The 22,611-nt window shown below is 38.4% G+C and overlaps 1 protein-coding gene across 1 annotated transcript in view; it reads left to right on the top strand.

Moving 5' to 3' along the window:
* The window catches only part of SMIM14 (small integral membrane protein 14), an 81,023-nt gene extending 68,498 nt beyond the window's left edge, over positions 1–12,525 (top strand). Inside the window, exons 4-5 of the mRNA XM_036112062.2 lie at positions 7,188–7,330; positions 9,423–12,525. Of these exons, the coding sequence (XP_035967955.1) occupies positions 7,188–7,330; positions 9,423–9,455 (176 nt within the window). The 3' untranslated portion in view covers positions 9,456–12,525. The remainder of the gene's footprint in view (positions 1–7,187; positions 7,331–9,422) is intronic.
* Positions 12,526–22,611: the final 10,086 nt, after the last annotated feature.

Below are 22,611 nucleotides of genomic sequence, written 5' to 3'. Positions count from 1 at the left end.
GTGTTTCCATATTGATTTTCTTTTTTTTTTTAAGATTTTATTTATTTATTTGACAGACACAGTGAGAGAGGGAACACAAGCAGGGGGATTGGGAGAGGGAGAAGTAGAGAGCCCGATGCGGGGCTCTATCCCAGGACCCTGGGATCATGACCTGAGCCAAAGGCAGTGGCTTAATGACTGAGCCACCCAGGTGCCCCTCCATGTTGATTTTCTGTCTGGATGATCTATCCATTGGTGTGAGGTATTGAAGTCCCGTATTACTGTATTGCTGTCTGTTTCTTCATTTAGGTCTGTAATATTTGTTTTATATATTAGGTGCTCCTATAAATATTTACAAATGTTATATCCTCTTATTGGATTTGCCCTTCATCATTATGTAATGCCCTTATTTGTCTCTGATAGTCTTTGTGTTAAAATTGATTTTATCTGATATAAGTATAGCTACTCCAGCTTTCTTTTGGTTTCTATTTGCATGGAACATCTTTTTCTGTGCCTTCACTTTCAGTCTGTGTATGTCATTTACATTTAAAATGAGTCTTTTTTTTTTTTTTAAGATTTTATTTATTTGACAGAGAGAGACACAGCAAGAGAGGGAACACAAGCAGAGCGAATGGGAAAGGGAGAAGCAGGCTTCCCGCCAAGCAGGGAGCCCGATACGGGGCTCGATCCCAGGACCCTGGGACCTGCGCTGAAGGCAGACGCTTAACGACTGAGCCACTGTTTTTTTTTTTAATCCATTCAGGCACTCTGTGCCTTTTTTTTTTTTTTTTCATGTAAGCTCTGCACCCGTCGTGGGGCTCAAACTCATGACCCTGAGATCAAAAGTCACAAGCTCTACTGAGCCAGCCAGGCACCCAACCACTCTGTGTCTTTTGATTCTAGAATTTAGTTTGTTTACAGTTAAAGTAATTAGTGATAGGTGTATATTTATTGCCATTGTGTTCATTGTTTTCTGGCTGTTTTTGTAGTTCCTTTCTGTTCCTTTCTTCTCTTGCTTTCTTCCTTTGTGGTTTGATGACTGTTCTTTATTGTTATGCTTATTTTTCTTTTTCTTTATCTTTTGTGTATTTACTGTAGGTTTTTGTTTTATGGTTACCATTATGCTTACATATAACAACTTATTAGAGTCTATTTTAAGTTGATAACAAGTTTGATCCCATTCTAAATCCCAACATTTTAACTCTCTGCTACATTTTATGTACATTTTAGGCTTTTTGCATATTACCAAATTGCATTTATTAATAGGCTAGTTCCTTATACTTATCATCCCTGAAGCTGAGCTCCACTTTATTTTGTATATGAAGCTAAAACACAGTAAGGTACTATTATAAAGGGACTTGTTATTACACTATTAATTATTGTTACCACTGTGTAAACTGGATGTCCCATTAAATTCTTTAAATATAACAACTTAGAGAAATAGGAGCTAGTACAGTGCTTAGCCCAAAGTAGAAATTTTGTCAGAACATTGTCCATTGGTGCAACAGAGTGGTAATCATATGCCTCTGGACAAGAAGGTAATGGTAATGTGCCGACTTTGTGTTAGTTGTTGGGATGATGGGTGGTTCCTCCACTCCTGATTTCTTTATGTTGCTTTTTCAGTAGCATTCATTAATCTACAGTGTGCCCCCTAATAAGCAGCTCAGAATTTTCCCCTAGCAGGTAAAGCTAAAACCTGTTCTTCTAGTTGAAAATAATCTTAATTGAACTCCTTATGGAAAAACAAGTATTTATTACATTTGTGGTATTTGTGATGCTTGAGCCAGCCGCACCTTAAACCAAATACGCTCTTTATTTCTTGGAGTGAAATTTCATTTCCTTAATCTAAATATAAAGACAAAACTCTAGAGCTTAAATGTTAATTTAGTTATATTGGCCAGTTTTTCTCCCTGCTTCTTTTAGCATTTGGTGGAAATCCTTTTTGAAAGCCATGTTTTTAAATGGTTTATGCAGTTGTTTCCTGTGGGCAATAGAATTTTCTTTGTATTCCAAATTTTCTCCAGTGAGTTTATGCTGTTTTCATAAAATATGTATTAATCAGGAGTTCCCACAGTCCCTCCTCAGGTTCAGTAATTTGCTAGAATGGCTCACAGAACTCAGGAAAACATACATTACCAGTGTATCATAAAGGGTACAACTCAAGAACAGTCAAATAGAAGGGTTGCACAGGGCAAGGTATGTGGTGGAGGGGTACAGAGTTTCCGTTTTCTCTGGGTGTGCCACTTTCCTAGCACCTCGAGGTATTCACCAGTTAGGAAGCTGAACCCCACTGTTTAGAGTTTTTATGGAGGTTCCATTCTGTAGACATGAATGGTTAAATCATTGGCCATTGGTGATTAACTAAATCTCCAGCCCCTCTCCTTCTGGAGGTTAGGGAGTGGAGCTGAAAGTTCAAGCTCTCTAATTATATGGTCCAACTCTGGCAACCAGACCCCATTCTGAAGCTCTCTAGGGGCCTACCCAGGTGACCTCATTAGCATACACTCGGGTTTATTACTGATAACAACAAATGACATTTCTCTCCTATCTCTCGGGAAATTCCAAGGGTTTTTGGATTTCTGTGCCAGGAACTGGAATGAAAACCAAATCTTTATTTCTTACTGTATCACAATACCCATTGTGCCTGCCATGGTATCATGTTGCATGTATTTGAGATGATTTAATTGAATATGGAGCTTATTACTTTGTGTGGTAGCAGAATTTAGCTGCAATGTATTAGCAGATTTAGTTGCTGCATGATTCTTTATATTGAGCTAACCTCCATTTCATTGTCATGTTCACCCATAGTTTTGCTCTGTAGAGTAAGTCTGCTAACTCTTCAGAAAGACTGCCTTTCAGATAAAGTGTTGTATGGAAACCGGCTCTATCACTAACTTAATTCTGGAATAAATAAACTTGAAAACCAGTAACTGTGCTGAAGATAATGTAATTATTCTCTACAACCCCAGAATTGCGGAGTTAAAGCCTCCTGGTGCTAATGAATCACGTTCACTGTTGTTCTGTTTCTACTTTTCCACTGGAAACCTGTATCAGTTTAAAGAAATAGTCCTTTGGGATCTACCAGCTCTTAGAGCATCCCTCTCTACTCTTTCATCTTCCTGGTGTCCAGCTAAGTTAATGGCTTTATTGTTAATATTCCATTTGGCAAGCTGTTTGTAATACATTTCCTTGTAACTAAAGACTTAAACCCTAAGCTTAACGACTGAGCCACCCAGGCACCCCTCACTATGAGAGTCTTACAGAGGAGTAGACATTTTGCTAGGGCTGCTTTGTCTAAGACATGAATTAGTAAATTTGTAATCTGAGGTTCAACTAAAGAGTATTTTATGTGCAAAGAGTATCAAAAATTAAGAGACTTGGGGTGCCTGGCTGGCTCAGTTGGTAGAGCATGCAACTCTTGATCCTTGGGGTTGTGAGTTTGAGTCTCAACGTTGGGTGTAAAGATTACTTAAAAAATAATCTTTCAAAAAAAGAGACCCACTTTCCACATTGAATAATATATAAGAATTGACACTGGGATTGTACTTTTTTTTTTTTTAAGATTTTATTTATTTATTTGACAGAGAGAGAGATAGCAAGAGCAGGAACACAAGCAGGGGGAGTGGGAGAGGGAGAAGCAGGCTTCCCGCCGAGCAGGGAGCCCTATGTGGGGCTCGATCCCAGGACCCTGGGATCATGACCTGAGCCGAAGGCAGACGCTTAACAACTGAGTCACCGGGTGCCCCTGGGGTTGTACTTCTATACAATTAACCTAGCATTTTATTTCTGAGAGAGAGGGGCACTATAAGAAGTGATAATATGTAGAAGTCACAGTTATCTTTCTTTGACTAACTTTAAATAATCTAATTTTACCTAACTGCTAGTTATAAATTTATTCATCAAAAATTCCTTTTAAATCTGTATTTTCCAATTTTACTACTCACAGGACAAATACCTTTCAGGGCTCTGTCTCACTCTGCGGTATTTTCGGAGATTCTGACGTGGCAAAGAGATTAAGAACACAGGCTCTGGAATGAGACCAGCTGTATTAAAATCCCAGTTTGGCCACATACCCACTGTATGACATTGGGATTTAATCTCCTTTTTCCCCAGTTTCCTCATCTATAAAATGAAAATATGATAGTAATTACCATAAAATAAGATTGTTAGGATTAATAGTTGGGGTGCCTGGGTGGCTCAGTTGGTTAAGCGTCCGACTCTTGATCTCAGCTCAGATCTTGATCTCAGGGTTGTGAGTTCAAGCCTTGTGTAGCCTACTTAAAAATTTTTTTTAAAGGATTAACAGAGATGATGCCTGGTTCAAAGTAACCACTCAAATTTAGGTATTATTTAGTAATAAAAATAATAGTATTTGCTTTTTTAAAAACATCACTCTTGGAGCAGCACAGAGGATAGAATTAGAGAAGGCAAGAATAGGTATGGGGAGACCAGTTAAGAGGCTGTCACAATAAACCAGACAAGAAGTGATGCTAGCTTCAGCAGGTATGGAATGCCACTATAAGTAAATTTGATGGGGGTGCCTGGGTGGCTCAGTTGGTTAAGCGTCTAACTCTTGATTTTAGCTCAGGTCATGATCTCAGGGTCATAAGATCGAGTCCTGCATCGGCTTTGCACTGAGTGGGGAGTCTGCTTAAGATTCTCTCTCTCCCTCTCCCTCTGCCCCTCCCCCTGCCCCGCTCATATGTGCATGCACACATGCTCTCTCTCTCTCTCAAAAAAAGAAAAAGACAGATTTGAGTGATATTTAGGAAGTAAAATTGACAGAAAACTTCATAATGGAGTAAATAGAAGGTCATTGAGGGAGAACAATAGATGTTTTCTTAAGTTTTGGCCTAATGGAGACCCAACTTGGTGGGGCATGGAGGATGGGGCTAGAAGAGATTTTCATGATTTTAGTTTGGGATATTGAGTATTTTAAGTGCAAGGTGAGATTTAAACCATCTGCATTTTTAAGAAGCTGCTGAATGGCTGGAACGTATACTACAGTCTAAGAACTGTTGGTATGAAAGGGCGCCTGGGTGACTCGGTTGGGTGTCTGCTTTCGGTTCAGGTCATGATCCTGGGGTCCTGGAATCAAGCCCCACATCAGGCTCCATGCTCAGCGGGGAGCCTGCTTCTCCCTCTGCCTCTGCCTGATGCTCACCTTGCTTGTGCTCTCTCTGTCTGTCAAATAAATAAATAAAAATTTTTTAAAAAAACTGTTGGTATGAAGATAAAAAAATAGTTGTAGACATACAGTTGGATATTTGGCCTGAAGTTCAGAAGAGCTGGGGTTGGTATATATAAATTTAGAGGTGGTCTGCATATAGAAGGTAAATGAAACCACAGGTGAGGATGACCGTGTGTGGAGCCAAGAAGAGAAAGGAATCTAAAATTGACCATGAGAATTCCAAAATTTAAAAGCCAGGAAGAGGAAAACAAGCATGTATGGAGTGGGAAGTGTAAGAAAGAAAATTACGCAGTGGTAAGGCAAGAAGACAAAGGAAGAAAGTGTTTTTAAAAGGAGAAAGTGGTCATGGAAAATGAGCACTATAATTATCCATGAGACTTCCCAGCATGGAGGTGTATAGGTGACCTTTTGAAGAGCTGTTTGCAGGATGGAGGTGGGTACCTACCTGAAGAGTGAATGGGAGGTAGTGAAATATAGTCATTTCTTAAGATGTTAGCTTTGATAGCTGGACAGGGAAAGGGTTTGAGGGAGGGATATTTTTTTTTTCCCCAAGAGGGTGGAAACTTGATTGTGTTTAGGAGATTTGCAGGATGGCTGCAACGGAGTGGGGTGTTGAATACATGAGAGAGAGGATAATGGATAAGATCTCTGCAAGAGTGATGGGATCCAAAGCTTAAGTGGAGAAATTTGTCTTAGTTATGAGGGCAGGCATGTTTAGTATAGTAGGAGAGAACAAAGAAAGGAGTGGATATGGATATGGAGGAAAAAAACACTGATGCATTGTGTGATTATGCAGTTTTGGTGACCTGGAGTCCGATGTTACCTGTTTCTGGGGAAGTGATGGGGGTTTGGACAAGAGGCCACATTCCTATCCAGCCTGCTCTTGGGCCAGCCCGGCAGTGTGCTTGACTTTTGTTCCCTTTGGTCACTAATCCTTTGGCCTCACGTAAGGCCACCCATCCCTTCCCTTTCCTCGGAATGAGACCTGGGCCCCCGTACCCCAATGCAGTGCATCAGCTTAGTTTCAACTTCTTGTCTGGATTTCTTTTACTTTTTCTCCAGGGAGGGAGACCAAAACTACAGTTACAGTCCTGATGAACTATTTTAGTAACCTATGTTTTTCTTTAGAAATCTAATCTATAATTTTCATTTTTGACAACTGAGTTCTCTAATGTACATCAACTATAAGTCTGTTTTATTTATCAGAAATTTGTTAAGCTCATACTGTGGGCCAGGCACTATGCTAGGTACTTGTTATAATGGATTAAATAAGATATGGCTGCCCTAAGGAGCTGGGAGAGACTACTACCATCACACACAGCCCTGACTTTTTTCTCTTGATAAATGCCTAGACTCCAGAATATCTAGATCTGAATCCAACTTCTTTTTGCAAAAAAAGAAGGCCAAATTATTATCTCTTTGTTTGAGAATATCATGAAAGGGATCTTTAATTTATGTATTATACAACCCATATGGTCCCTTTTCCTTATGCTCTGTTATTTTTTCATGCTGCTTCTATAATTAAAATGCAGAATTTTCCCCTCCTGAAGTAGAGTGTTTTTACTGTACATCAGGTGATCTTAACCTGGGTTTTGTAGATCTCAGTGTAAAGGATTGGTGGTTTTGGGAGTTCATGAACCTTCCCAAATTATATGCAAAACTGAGTGTGTACATATGGGTTCTTAGAGTAGAAAGAGTCCTTAATTTTTTTAAACTCTCAAAGAATTCTATCACACCAAAATATTAAGAACCACTATACTATTAAAATCCTTATATAATAGGTTTTGTCCTATGACTATTTTATACTGTTTACTATTCAGATTTTCTCACAAGAGGAAAGGGAAATTGAAGATGTAATATTTCATAATTGCACTTCTTAAAATCATTTATACAGTTTTAATATTGATACAATTTTTGAATTTGGCATTTAAACATTAGGATTTCTTTTTACATTATCTAACAATATTATAACCATGCTACGGTTTTTGTTGCAAATATATTTTTTGTTTGTCTTTAGTACCAGGGCCCTCTGGTGATAATGGCATCAGTATTACCATGATCTTGATGGCCTGGATGGTTATTGCGGTGATCTTGTTTCTACTGAGACCTCCTAATCTAAGAGGATCCAACCTAACTGGCAAGCCAACCAGTCCTCATAATGTAAGTGTTGTGGATTAGAAATTCATTTGGGTAGGGGATGGGTATGGTCTGGGAATAGAAGGAGTTTGTTTGGACTGAAATAATAGAATTAGCAAAAGGAAGATTCAGCTCACGGAATAAGTTCTTCCAGTGCAGTCCTTGTAAATCTTGCAACCCCAAATGGCTTAGTCTTCATGGAGTTACATAGAGAGAAAAGCACAGACCAGTAGCCCAAAAAGAATTTTAAAATACATTCCAATCTTTACTCACATTTCAGTCTTTCTTTAATAAAAAAATGATCCAGTTCGTAATAATCTACAGCAGTATTTCTCAAATCTCAGTCTTCCACTCCCCAGTTCCTCACAGTTGATCCCTTGCTTCTCATGGTTCCAGCTCCCTAAATTCTCTTACTAGCTACAGTTCAAATGTTTTTCCCTCTACTTCATTTTCTCCCCTTCTGTCCTAGCTATTAAATACAATAGAGGCCCTGAGCCTATCTGGTGAAATCCCATTTTCCTCTTGTTTTCCCATCCAATTTCTCTTAAACTCTTCCAGTTCTGTGTCATAATAGGTCAACTGAACTGACAGAAGAGAGGTAGGCTCATTCATGTTGGTAAATCTTGATAGTCATGATTACTACCATTTTTAGAACCTTCTAGATAAAAAATATGATAAATAAAGTGACCCAACAGGGAGTTTTTGGTGCTGTCTTTAACAGAAACTTCATTGAAGGATTCCTTTTAATTATTTTGAGAACCGGTATTTATATTTTTTTCTTTTCTATTTGACTTGGGTGTTACCTCTTTAAAGATATTTACATGATGAATTCACTTGTTGAACACCAAATTATCCCACTAATTCCCTTCTCCAACCTTCACCATGTGGAATTCCTAAAATAATTTCTTTTTTTCCACAGTCTTGTATTAGAAGTTTAGTTAAACTAATTCCTTATGTAGGAGAAAGCAAATGTGGAATGATAATTGGTCAGTGCTTTGGTTTGTTTAGGAATAGAACATTTAGATATGTAGCCATGCTGACTTTAAGAAAGAATGCATCATTAGCACTATATAAAAATTTGCCTTAAATTTATTTTTTCTTTCTCTTGGAGAAGAAGTTATCCATAAAACAGCTTGTATATTGTCCTGATAAGATGCTTTCTCCTCAGTGTTTTTTCTTACTTTCTAGGTACAGTTTTATTGCTTTCATATCAAAGAGCAACTTCCTCAACATTTGCAGCTAAAGAAATCCAACTTAATAAGCTGGCCTAGAAGCTATCAAAAGGGACAGAAATTTAAGATGACAGCCCCTAAACCTTACTTCATTGTAGGCCAGCAGTTCTTGGATAGTAGGCCCATTGCCCTAGGAGTAAGCAAGAAAACATACTAATTTCAAGTAGAAAATTGACCACCCTCAACCAGGGCCTCATATAACGTGTCAGAGTAAATAAATGGAATCTTCCTGAAGATTCCTAAAAGCTCTGATCTTTCCTTTCCAGTTCAAATACCTTCTCTTGCAAGTAGCAAAGATCAGCTCCACCTGGTTTAAACAAGTGGCTGTATTGGTTTACACATTAGAAAATCCAGAGAGGTAGGGTCAGTGTTTAGATTGTTTAACAGTATCATCGAAGACGGACTTTCTTTCTTCATTCCATGAGCTTCCTTCCACAGTGGGCTCCCTTTGTGGTCATAGGATGCCTGCCAGTAGCAACTGGAGCCACATGCTTCCTCATTGACATTCTGTAGTGAGAAGCAAAAGTCCCTCCTTTCACTTTGTAATATGCCCAGTCACCTTAAGCAAGAGGGATGATACTACCTTTATTGGTTTAAATGTCATCTCTGGAGCTGTCAGGGAGCGCAGTTTCATCCATATCATTTTAGTGTTACATAGTTTTCCTTTCTTCCATGCCACAGGGAGGAATAAGACAAACATTGGTGAATTATAGTGTTAAGCTAGTGTTCCCTTGTGCAAAAACTTATGAAAAGTTCAAATAAGTATATGATTAGGGATTGGAGGGTTGGGGGAGGCATGCTGCTCCGTTCTTAGTATATGTGTTAGATTGGTTGCACTGGGATTTAAGAAGTCAGTTCCATAATTTCTGTCTTTCTAATGCCAGGGACAAGATCCACCAGCCCCTCCTGTGGACTAACTTTGTGATATGGGAAGTGAAAATAGTTAACACCTTGCACGACCAAATGAACGAAGATGACCAGAGTACTCTTAACCCCATTAGACTGTTTTTCCTTTTGCATCTGCAATATGGGATGGTATTGTTTTCATGAGCTTCTAGAAATTTCACTCGCAAGCTTATTTTTGCTTCCTGTGTTATCACCATTCCTTTTTACAGTATATTTGATTAAGTGATTATATTAAAAAAGTTACATGGGCTTTTTTGGTTATCCTAAACTTAAACATTCCACTCATTCTGTTTGTAACTGTGGTCATAATTTTTTGTGATGATTTCTAGCCTGATTGAAGGAAATTTGAGATTCTGCCTTTAAATATTTTAAATAGTTTTGATAGGTTTTAAAATTGCTTTTTTTTCCATAAGGTATTTATAAAGTTACTTGGGGTTGTCTGAGATTGTATGAAAAAAAAATTAGAACCACACTGTAATAGTTTATTTGTGGGTGGCAGTTTTTTCTAGTTCTTGGGACTGTGGCAGCCTTTGGAATATTTTACAAATCTGTGTCATCCACTACAACTGGCTTGTGTGGCTAGAAAAAGAGGGGAGAAGAAATGAAATAGTTGTTTACTAAGTTTTTTATTCCCACAAAAATGTCTAATATTAGGAGAACTTTAAACATGATTTAAATATAGTGGGTGATTTATAGTCCATTATAGCCTTATAAGGTTCATGAAAGGAGGAAAAAAGTTAATGCTTTCTGCCTTTGCCAGGTATATTCTATACAGTAATAATTTAAGCTATAATTTATTTGTTAAATGGGTGCCTCTCAGGAACCTTTTCTGTTCTAACACTTCCCTGTTAAATGGAACTATCTTAAAGCTATATTGGGGGCCTATTGGGTTACTGACATTTGAATGCTATTTACTTATTTAGTCTATTTTTTTCTGTGAAGAAAAAATTGAGTCTCTTGTTATCCTTCTGACTTCAGAAAATATTTGATGGTTTACTCCAAGGGAAAAGGAGGAAAATGAAAAAGCAATCAAGGATCTTTTTCTCACCCCTTATCTCATTCTTGTTTAGTAATAAGATGGGTTGGGGTGGGGAGGAGCATTAATATAAGTAAAATTTTGAAATGTATAAAAAGTAAAAGGTTGCATTGTTTTGCTCAGTTTGAAAGAAAATGAATACAAATGAGATAAAAACAAGTCTGCATCACCTATGTGGTTATGGAATTTTTTTCTTAGCAAGTGATTACAGGTGGTTTATGGGGGCTAGAAGATATTTTGCTATCAATGTAAGGATTTTCCCCCCAGATCAGTCTAGCTTTTCACTGTATCGATCTGAGAAATTACTTGTATGAATTAATAAACTTCTCTATATCATTGTACTGTTAATAGAGTCTCTGATACAATTGTGTGACGCTCCTAGGGTATTCTTTTCCCCTTTATTATTATATACATTTTAGGCCATAAACTTTTTAAGGGCTTCATTTCATTATGTAATGCAATATTGACTGCTTGCATTCCTTCTGTGCATCTTAGCTTTGTACTCAACTTCTTGACATAGTATCACCTACTCTTAATTACTTGTGCTAATTGAGGGGTATCATAACACAGGTAAGTCAAATCTTGGATAAGTGAGCACCATAGATTTAAGGTTCTTCCTCTTGCTGTGGCCTACTGGAAGCCTTCCCAGCTTTATAGCTGTTAGAGTATTCAATGCAGAAAGGGCAGGGATGGCAGGGGATGGAGTTAAATCTCTATAAGCATTCCTTTTCCTGCTCTTGGTCCCTGGACTTTGAAGGCTTGCACATACATCCTACCAGTCTGTTCTCTAAGCTGCTAGAAAGCCAACCTCTGGCAGAGATACTGATGCATTCACTGAATCTGTGGCTCACAAGTAATTGAGAATTGGCTTTGGTTGAAGCCAATTGGCCTTGACATGGAAACAGAATGTCTAGTGTTAGAGACTTACAAATCTAGATTCTTATTCCTGGTTCTTCCTTTCTGTCACATACATTTAATTGACAGTACATCTAGTATATTAACCTTTTCCATATGGACCATCTATTTAATTAGCAACAAAAGTTTCTAGAGAAATATTTAGTTTTGGTTTTTTTGCTTGTAAAATTTCTCTACATTCCTGAGAAAGACCACATACTACTGCATATAAAGTGTTCCTGTTAACCTAACTAGTAATTTATATTATTCTATTTAATTCTTAAAGCTTCTACATGTGGCCTTTTTATTGAGCACACTCTTATTCATTACTTGGCTTATAAACACTCACCGGCACTGTGGCTACAGTCATTTTTAAATAATCTGGAAAAAAGAAAGATAAAGCTTCATATTTTAATCACTTTTGGCTCTTAAATATTCCACAAATAACATTAAGTTTATTTTGTTTTACAGTCATGTAATGTCCCTTATGCAAAATAATGTTTTCTTGCTTTCCATATGGAAAAAGTTAACATTGGAACAGTGTATAGTAAAAGATTTTATCATGTATCTATCCAAGCACTATCCCATGGCCAGCAAGTCGTATTTTAAATAACTTGCAGAGATTTTCTGAAGTAAATATTAGGTTCAGCTATTCCATGGTTACTTTTAGTGTCATTGTGGTATGTGATGTGATAGTGTTTATAGAATTACTGAATTCTTTTATTTTCAAAGGAACCTTGGAAATTTACCACTCTGAATTAAAGCCTGTCACTCTAAATAAATGTGCTAAAATTTGACCAGCTCATCAGCTTAAGACACAAAACAGCAACTTGAAGGAGAAATGAAGAGTTTACACATAAGGGGTTAAATTTTTGTTGTTGCAATAGTAGGTTTAGTCTTAACATAATATTTCTAAATGAAAAAGCATATGTATTTGTTACCATGTCTGATGATTACTTTGTTAAAAGCGAAAGTGGTCATGTGATTGTACTAAATATTAATTGCTGTTTTTAAATGTTTAAATCATGCCAAACAAATCATGTCTGTGCCATCCAGGGTTTATTGTAATCTTTTACTGAGTACTTGGACTGGGATAAAGGGCTTGTACTATGCACTTTTTATTAATGAATAAATAGAAAACGTTAGTAATGTATTGTTTTCTGTTTCGCATTTGTGGGAAATGAAGCAAGCATCTTTTGCTTAGTAAAATGTTTACATCCTTTATTAAACAGTTTCTTTGTAAGACTTTTTACCCCTAACTAAAGGCCTTCCACAGAGAGAACTTTAAGTTACAAGAAAAATATGGATGTAATAGCAGCGGGGCCAATATTCAGAAGTAGAGATTCTGAGAATCTCTAGGAAATTAGGTTGCAATTACATTCCTTTCCTTATTCTTTTTTTTATTTCTTCCTAGAATACAGGGTTAGTAGACATTTGCTTTGAGGGAATAATATGCAATAGTGTTAATTATATATTTGAGCAGACCTGTGTTACTCCAAAGGAGCTAGACGTGTAACTATACTGAACACACACAAAAGTAAAGATTTGCTTTTGTCTTATGACCTGGAATGCACCCAGATACGAAAGATCATTAATCCCCATATACATGTAAAAATGGTAAAATTGCTCTGGCATGGTGTCTGTCTGATACTTAAGTGTTCTTTAAAATAGCAAAATTTGTGAAATATATAATTTCCTGGAGATAGTTAATGATTTCAATCTAAAGTTTGTCATATATGTCAGTAGATACCTGAACCCCTGTAAAACTAAGTTTTCATTAAATGGTTCTGCAATATCAGTTTTCCTCCCAGAAAGTAGAATTCTCATAAAATAAGGTTTTTTTGCTTCTTGCCATTTCATCTGATAGTTGTCTCAGTTCCAGATCTCAGTTTATAAGAGTCAATTTTTCTCCCCACCCAGAAATTCCATAAACACCAACTACGATTATCATGCTCACATTTTTAAAAACTGGAGTTATCAAAGTGATCTTTTCCCCTGGGCAACTTAACTTTTACTATCTTTTCTCAAACAAATGGACTATGTTGGTTCAATAAACATTTCAACAGTGTTTATATTTGTTTATTAACTTTCTGCTTTAAAATGGGTGTTATTCAGAATTATGTTACAGAAAACATTTTAAACCGTCAGATGCCAAATTAAGATGTCTTTTGAAAGGGAGGTGGAAGGAGATGTTTGGGAAGCAGGGAATAGATAGGGATGAAGAATAATATGTGTGGTTTTAAGAATAAAGCAACTTTCATATCAAAAAAGAATATTCCTGGGGCGCCTGGGTGGCTCAGTTTGTTGAGTATCTAGCTCTTGATTTCTGTTCAGGTCATGATCTCAGGGTTGTGGGACAGAGCCATGCTTTGGGCTCTGCACTCAGTGGGGAGTCTGCTTGGGATTCTCTCTCTCCCTCTCCCTCTGCCCCACCCCCTCTAAAATAAGTAAATCTTAAAAAAAAAAATCATATTCCCTTGTATAACACTCTGCTTATTTCCAGGAAATTTAGGAATGAGAAAAAAATATTTACAATCCCTGCAACACTAGAGGCCTTACCTCTTAAATATTTGGTTCCCGTACCGCTCATAACCTCAGACACTCAGGCTATGTTTTGATGATTAATGGATTTGAATTGCATTATTTTTATTCATTTTGAAGAACTGAGCAGAATCAAAGAGCACATGTACTACAAAGCAGATTCAGCATTATGGAATAAGTCTACTGTGTTGTTTTTTATAAGATTTTATGTGTTTGAGAGAGAGAGAGGGAGAGCACAGAGGGAGAAGCAGACTCCCCGCTGAGCAGAGAGCCTAATGCGGGACTCGATCCCAGGACCCTGAGATCATGATCTGAGCCAAAGGCAGATGCTTAACCGACTGAACCACCCAGGAAACCTTCCTATGTCGTTTTTAAAGAAATGCATCTGTTGGGATCCCTGGGTGGCTCAGTTGAGTGTCTGGCTGAGGTCATGATCTTGGGATTGTGAGATACAGCACCCCACCCCCTGCTCTCTCTTGAACTAAATAAATAAATAAACATAATCTTCCTTTTTAAAAAAAATAATCTGTTATAGTCAGTCATTAATTCAGTGCCAAAGGAAGAAGTACTGTATATACAAAAGGCATTACAGTCTGAATGTAATTCAGGGAAAGCCTGAATGCAGCTTTCCCTGATAACTAATTAGTATATAAACATTAAACTTTCGAAGTCTGGGTGTCTTAAAGGGGATTCCTTGCAATTAATCCAGCAAGTAGAATTTTGTGGTGACAACATACAGAACAGATACAAATCTGACACCAGAACTCCCAACAAATGGATTAAGATTTATATCCTTGCAAATATGCTTAGCCTTCAATTTTAATCTAACAACCTTTTCTTAAAAACTACATTTTATTCTGTCCTGTCTCACATCGTACCTCTATCAACATCCTCTTTCCCAGAGGGTTTCACTAACAGCAGCCTACTGAAACCTGGTGTTCTCAAGCTTCAAGCATGATTCCATTAGCCAAAGCTAAGTCAGAAAATACAAGCCTTAAAGAAAGCTTAAATAAAGTATAATTAAAAATTATAATTTCTCCGTTGAAGAATGGGGAGTAATTTTCTCCCTCCACAACATCCAAGGAATTCTTTTCATTGTGTCACAATATTTTAAGAACTCGAAAATCACATAAATAGGTATAAACTGGCAACAGTTAAGGTTGAATAATTGTAGCAATAGTCTTGTAATAAAAATAATCTTGTCAGGGGCGCCTGGGTGGCTCAGTCATTAAGCGTCTGCCTTCGGCTCAGGTCATGATCCCAGGGTTCTAGGATCGAGCCCCATGTCAGGCTCCCTGCTCGGCAGGGAACCTGCTTCTCCCTCTCTCACTCCCCCTGCTTGTGTTCCCGCTCTCGCTGTCTATCAAATAAATAAAATCTTAAAAAAAAAAAAAAAAGAATTGGTTATTAACATTTAAAAAATAATCTTGTCATAAATTCCAGTGCTAATCTACAAAAGTATCAGTGATATTGAAAGGGTGTTTTTGTGTAAGAAAGATAGTTGACAATTGGTGTTCTTTATCACTTATTCTGTAATTTTTGTCCAATTCTCAAGGTACTATCTTAATTGTAGTGATTGTCTCATGTGTAATAAAAATACGTAGTATTGCCAATAGTGTTTAACCTTGGGGAAAAAGTGCTCAAGTAGCTTTGTGTGAGCTGGGCTTAATGTTAAGGTAAAGAATTCATTCAGATCTTTAGCTTTTCTTAGATCTAAAAGATAGCATATAGTTTATAGCATATAGCTTATAGTGATTCTCAAACTTTCTGGTTTGGAGACTCCAAAGAATTTTTGTTTATATGTGTTGTTATATCTATCAATATATACTGTATCCAAAATTAAAACAGAACATTTAAAAGCATTACGTATTTTAAAATAACAATAAACCCAATACATGTTAATATAAAGGTTTTTATGAAAAAATAGCCATTTTCCAAAATGAAAATTTAGTGAGAAGCGTGGCACTGTTTTACATTTTTGCAAATCTCTTTAATAGCTGGCTTAAAAGAAGGCTGGGTTATCTTTTTTAAGATTTTATTTATTTATTTGAGAGAGAGAGTGGGGAGGGGCAGCGGGAGAGAAAATCTCCAGCCGACCCCACACTGAGTGGGGAGTCCCATGCGGGGCTTGATCTCAAGACCCCAAGATCATGACCAAGAGCCAGACACTTAACAGACTGAGCCACCCAGGCGACCCGGGTTATATTTCTACTTCTGCATTCAATATGTTACAACATGTTCCCTTCTTGTGAAATTGTGTGAATGCCGGTGTTTGGTAACTAAATGACTAATGGTATTTTGAGCAGCCTATACTAAGGAAAACAAGTTATGTGACCCTTGGGCAGCCCACTTAATTTGGAGCATTAGTTTCCTCATTTACTTATCAAATATGGTACTTTACAGAACGCTGAAGTAAAAAGCAAATGAAATGTTTGTAAAAATGTAAAGTCCTAAATACTGTTATGTAAAGGCCCTCACCATCCCAACACACACACATACACACATACATACACATACACACTCTCCCTTTTCAAAACCTTAAGTTGTACAAAAACTGGGTATTTATTTGGGAGGTACTTCCATTGAACTTCTATTGGAAAGAATTCACTCTACTAAGAATGGACAATGGCACTTTTAGGTCAGAGTCTGGCATAAGAAAAACATTAAAGATTAAAACATTAAATAGAGGGTGGGCACCTGAGTGGCTCAGTCGTTAAGCGTCTGCCTTCGGCTCAGGTCATGATCCCGGGGTCCTGGGATCGAGCCCCGCGTTGGGCTCCCTGCTCAGTGGGGAGCCTGCTTCTCCCTCTCCCACTCCCTCTGCTTGTGTTCCCTCTCTTGCTGTGTCTCTCTCTATCAAATAAATAAAATCTTAAAAAAAGAAAAATTAACTAAATTGTCACAGTTTCCAGTCAAGATTTTAAAATCCTTGAAAAGTAAACTGGAAAGCAAATACATTTTGACTAATAGGTGACTAAATCCATTGTCATAAAAGCTAAAGAGCAAACTAATTAGAGTAATAGTTCTCTATTTTGGCTGCACTTTGAGAGCTTTAAAAACCTGGTGCTTTGGCCCCACACCTCAGAGATTCTGGTATGGGGTTTGGCTTAAGCATCTACCGGTGACTCCAGTAGCAGCTAAGGGTAAGAACTGCTGGCGTTAAGAATGCTAAACCTTGCGGCACCTGGGTGGCTCAGTTGGTTAAGCGTCTGACTCTTGATTTCTGCTCAGGTCATGATCTCTGGGTGGTGAGATCGAGCCCCGTGGTCCAGCCCCTGGCGAGCCCCGTCAAGCCCCCCCTCAGGCTCTGGGGTCAGTGGGGAGTCTGCTCAAGATTCTCTCTCTCCCTTTGCCCCCCACTTTCTAAAATAAAAAAATCTTTAAAAAAAGAATGCTAAAGCTTGTGTTTAGTTCTAGAGATGAAAAACAAAACAAAAGCAAAAATAATTTCTTTTATATTAGGTGATTTCTATATATGGGCAGGGAATTAAGTGAAATCTTAAATTCTCCTGCAGTAGAGTTACTTTTAATAATGGTATTTCACAGTTTTTCCTGATGCTTAAAAATAATGCTTTTTTATTTTCTCAATTTTTTCTTGTGGGGATGAGGAAGGGAGATGTCATCCTTCTTCATGGATGGCCATAAAAGAAGCCTGTTCAGTTCATGAGAAGGCTCTATGTTTAAAAAAAAAAAAAAAAAGAAGGGGGGCGCCTGGGTGGCTCAGATGGTTAAGCGTCTGCCTTCGGATCAGGTCATGATCTCAGGGTCCTGGGATTGAGTCCCACATCGGGCTCCCTGCTCCTTGGGAGCCTGCTTCTCCCTCTGCCTCTCTCTCTCTCTCTCTGTCTCTCATGAATAAATAAATAAAATCTTTAAAAAATAAAAAAAAATAAATAAAAGGAAGAAGGAAGGAAAGAAAGAAAAGGAGGGAAAGAAAGAAAAAGAGAAAGGAAGGAAGAGAGAAAGAAAAACAAAACATGCCAAGGAAACAAACACCACTGTTAAGGAATAAAGGTGGGATTATTACTTTGTAAGGGCTTGGATCACAATTGTTTTTTTTGTTGTTGTTTGTTTTTTGTTTTAAAGATTTTATTTATTTATTTGACAGAGAGAAACACAGCGAGAGAGGGAACATAAACAGGGGGAGTGGGAGAGGGAGAAGCAGGCTTCCCGCCGAGCAGGGAGCCCGATATGGGATTCGATCCCAGGATCCTGGGACCATGGCCTGAGCCGAAGGCAGACGCTTAACAACTGAGCCACCCAGGCGCCCCGGATCACAATTGTTAATAGGATAAATATTCATTCTTCACATAATAGACTACAGCTTGCTTTAGGTATTCAGAACTCAAACTCTATCTTGTTGCTCCACTGACCCCTAGAGCAGTGTTTCTCAAATGGCTGTTGTCCACCTGATGTCCTTCTCTGCATTGTCAAAGATAGTTCACCACAATACTGGGTCAGTGCTGGGGAGGTGGGGAAGGAAACATGGAGGGCTACCTGTTCATTTAAGGGTTTGTCCTGGAAGTTGTACATCTCCCTTCCATTCACGTTCCATGAGCCAGAACTTGGTAACATGACCATACCCGAAAGAGGCTAGATGTAGTCGGTGTTCATCCTGGAAAATACCTGCCCAGTTAAAATTCGGGAATTTTACCAAATAAGTGAAGTGTGGCTGTTGGAGTCAGCTGGTAGTCGCTGCCACAGAGGAAAAACAATACTTATGTGTTGGCTATGATGATTTTAAGGTGCATACGACACATCGAAATGGAGCTCTTGAGTAGGTAGTTGGATAGAGACATATAGAGCTAAGTAAGGTTCCATCATGAAGAGAGAGAAAAAAGCCGACAGAATACAGATAATATTTGAATAATCTTTGGGACTGGATAAAGTTACTTAAAGAGACAGTAAGGCACAGAAAAGAAGAAATCCCAGGACTGGGACTCAGGGTAGGGTACTGCAATATTTAGAGCTCTGGTTTAGAAAGAGGAACCAACACACTGAGAAGGAGCATCCAGTGAAAGAAAACCATGTCTGATAAGTCAAATCATGGGGACAGAGAATTGAACATTTTAGCAGAAAGGATTCACTGGTGAACTTGATAAAAGATGTTTTGGTGGAGTGATGGGGGTGAAAGCCCATCTGGAGCAGTTAAGGAAAGAACCGGGGGTACAGAGGGTGAGAAGTACAAGCAGTTCTTTGGAGGAGTTTTACAATGAATGGGGGCAGAGTAAAGGGGCAGTTACTTGAGTGGGTTTTGAGTCTGGGGTGAGAGGGAGATGTTCTTATTGTTTTATTGAGATGGAAGAAAAGATTATCTACAGACTTGTTAAAAGATGCCCACATGCTTCCCCACAATGGTGTCACCTCTTTGTTGGCCTCAGCACCACTATCCTCATGTCTGAAAGGAAGACCCATTGAGATCTACATGTTTTTGCCAAGGCTCCCTCAACCCTGCCTTCCTATACTCTCCCGACACTCATGGCCTCACTATAATTGGCCTTAGGATTATCATGATTAATCCAATCCCCTGTTTGTATTGGTGTTCACTAGAAGTCCAAGACTCCCAGGTCATCACTCAGCCATCCCCCGTAGCTGCTTCAATCTTATACCCTTCCTTATGCCTCAAACATCCTAAACTCAAAGGCCATCATCAGCAAAAGCCCCATACCTTCACCCTTTTTCTCTGAACATACCCTTCACCAAACTTGGCATCTCCTTATGCACACTGTCTCTCCCATTGCCCTCTCAAATGGGAGCAGTTGTCTTTTCCAGACCCTGTAACCAAAGAATGTTGAGGTAGAGTGAGCTTCTTCCCAGCTTCTCATTTTGGCTGCCAGGCTATCCCTCTCTCCTTAAAACTTTCCAACTCTTTGAAAGCTCCTACTGGCAAAGCATTCCCTCTTCCAAAGTCATAGACCCCTGGATCACTCCTCAGTTTAGCACTGGACTTTCTGCCTGCCTTTTCAGCGCTTTTCCTGTTGTGACTCTTGGGGATATCAATATCCAAGTAGACAATTCAATACTCAGTCCCCTAACCACTCCTCCAGCCATCTTGTTTTCCACACAACTGCAGCCACCCACTCCCACTGGTATATTCTAGACCTGTAATTTCTAACTTTGCTGCTTGTATATTCCTAAAAGAATTGTGAAAAACTATGTATGGTCCTGCACATTTTTTTCCTTTTAGATGTACAATTCCAAAAAAAAAAAAAAAAAGTGCAATGCAAAGCAATCTTGACACTCTCCCCTAATAAAAGTTCATATATATTCCTCCCACTTCAGTCACTTGCGCAACTAACAATACCGTTGGTGTCATTTAATTCTTTTCACTCTATTTGGCCAAAATATACAAGGAGGCAGAAGGGGATCTAAGCCTTGATTTGTATCTTTTCACCTAAATTCACTTGGCTCCATCAGTGAGCAAACCAAGTGGAATCTCTACTCCACATTCAAAATTACCTCCATTTGTTTTAATACAATTTTTGGGTAAAGACACCTAGTGACAGCAAGCGCACAATGCAGAAACTACAAGAGAATTTGCAAGACATTACACAAAATTGGATAGCTCCAAAGCATTAAAACAATCACAACCCCAGCTGCTGTCCAGAGTGCCAGAATCCATGTGATTAAACAGCTTGGAAATGTTGGAGAGTGGCTCTGACTTCAGTCAATGCCTCACACATTTTAAGTTGACATTTAATATGGTCCTAGGTATAAGTGAGTTTAATTTTGTTAATAAAAAGTATTAAACAGGGGCGCCTGGGTGATTCAGTCACTAGGCGTCTGCCTTCGGCTCAGGTCATGGTCCTGGGGTCCTGCAATCGAGCCCCACATCCGGTTCTCTGCTCAGCGGGAAGCCTGCTTCTCCCTCTCCCACTCCCCCCTGCTTGTGTTCCCTCTCTCGCTGTGTCTCTGTCAAATAAATAAACTCTTAAAAAAAACAAAAAGTATTAAACATTGTATAAAATGAAGACTACAAGTGAAAAACATCTCTTAAGATTTGATATAACTAAGTTAAGCTATTTTACTGAATAAATCTTGTAAATTTTCTCCATTTCAGTTTTATCCGATATCTTGAAAATTTTAGTAGTCCTGCAAAATACTCAGGTTGCTTTTTAACTTTTTAAATTTTTTATTTATTTTTAAAGATTTTACTTATTTATTTGACAGAGAGCACAAACAGGGGGAGCGGCAGGCAGAGGGAGAGGGAGAAGCAGGCTCCCCGCTGAGCAGGGAGCCCAATGCAGGGCTCGATCCCAGGACCCTGGGATCATGACTTGAGCCGAAAGCAGATGCTTAACCAACTAGCCACTCAGGCGCCCTCAAGTTGCTTTTGTAAAGATTTTATTTATTTATTTGAGAGAGAGAGTGAGTGCACACGCTCAAGAGTGGGGCTCTTCGGGCGGGGGGGTGTGGCGAGGAGCTGGGAGAGGGAGGAGAAAAGAATCTAAAGCAAACTCCATGCTGAGCACAATGCAGAGCTCTATCTCTCGACCCTGAGATCAAGACCTGAGCCAAAACCAAGAGTCGGACACTTAACTGACTGAGGCACCCAGGTGCCCCAATACTCAAGTGGCTTTTAAAAGAATCAAGGTCACTAATTTATATGGCATCTTCTGTTTGGAATTCAGAATATCCCAACATAGGCCAACATGTCCTGTTTCTCTGGACTTCAGCCTTAGCAAAAATAAGTATAAAATGAAGAAAGATGGATTTGAGGTGTCTTTACTAACCACCATAGGGGACTTACCCCAAACAATAATCCAATTTACTTCTTTGGTACTCAGGAGAAGTTTACCCCTGGGTAATGGATGGTAGTAAGGTTTTACTTGGGTGAAAGGTAAGCCTTTCTTTTATAAAATGGACTATTCTTAAGCATATCAATTTTGGGAAAGGGTACCTGTGGAAGTTGAGGAGCTGGAAATTGATTTCCTTAAATATATCTGTGCAAGGCAAAACTAAGATATATTGTCAGAAATCAGGATGGTGTCACCTTCGGTGTGTGTTGGGGGGGTGGAGGTGTTGGAGAACATTACCAAAGTCTTACTGCCTTTATTTCCTGATCATCTCTTGAATCTGTCCATTTCTCTGAATCTCCATGGCTACTACACTGGACATGCTATTTCTAATTCTTAATTACTGTAATTAGTTCTGAATTGTTCTCCTCACATTCACTCTTTTTATTCCTGTAACTACCCTCTTCATTTCCCCCAGTTAATTCCCATATTTCCTTTAGGAGTTCAATTATCACAACTTGAGGAAACATCCCTACCTACTATGTTAAATACTCCTATTGTATACTCTCATAAGACTATATATATCCCACCTTAATAAAGTTGTAATTTTACATTTATCTGTGTGATTGATTGATGTTTCCCCATAGAATAAAATTTATAAAGGAAGGGAATGTATCATTCTTTACTCAGTTGTATTCCTAGTGACTAGCACATAGGAAATACTTGGAGAGAAATACTTATTCAATGAATGAATCAATGTTTTTTAAGTTTGAAGAGGAACCCATGTATAAATTGAAATCGTACATGAAAAATTGATATATAAAGCAGATTAAACAGATAAAAGTAGAACTGCTCTGATTTGGAGGAAAGGGGAGATAGATGTAAGAGACCCAGAGCTCTGTTTCAACCTTCCACTCATCCACTCATTCTCTTTCCTCACAGAGTGACACACCACCAGAG

This window comes from Halichoerus grypus, chromosome 3 (genome assembly GCF_964656455.1).
Source record: "Halichoerus grypus chromosome 3, mHalGry1.hap1.1, whole genome shotgun sequence".
Taxonomy (NCBI): Eukaryota; Metazoa; Chordata; class Mammalia; order Carnivora; family Phocidae; genus Halichoerus; species Halichoerus grypus.
This window is presented reverse-complemented; position numbering and strand designations above follow the sequence as displayed.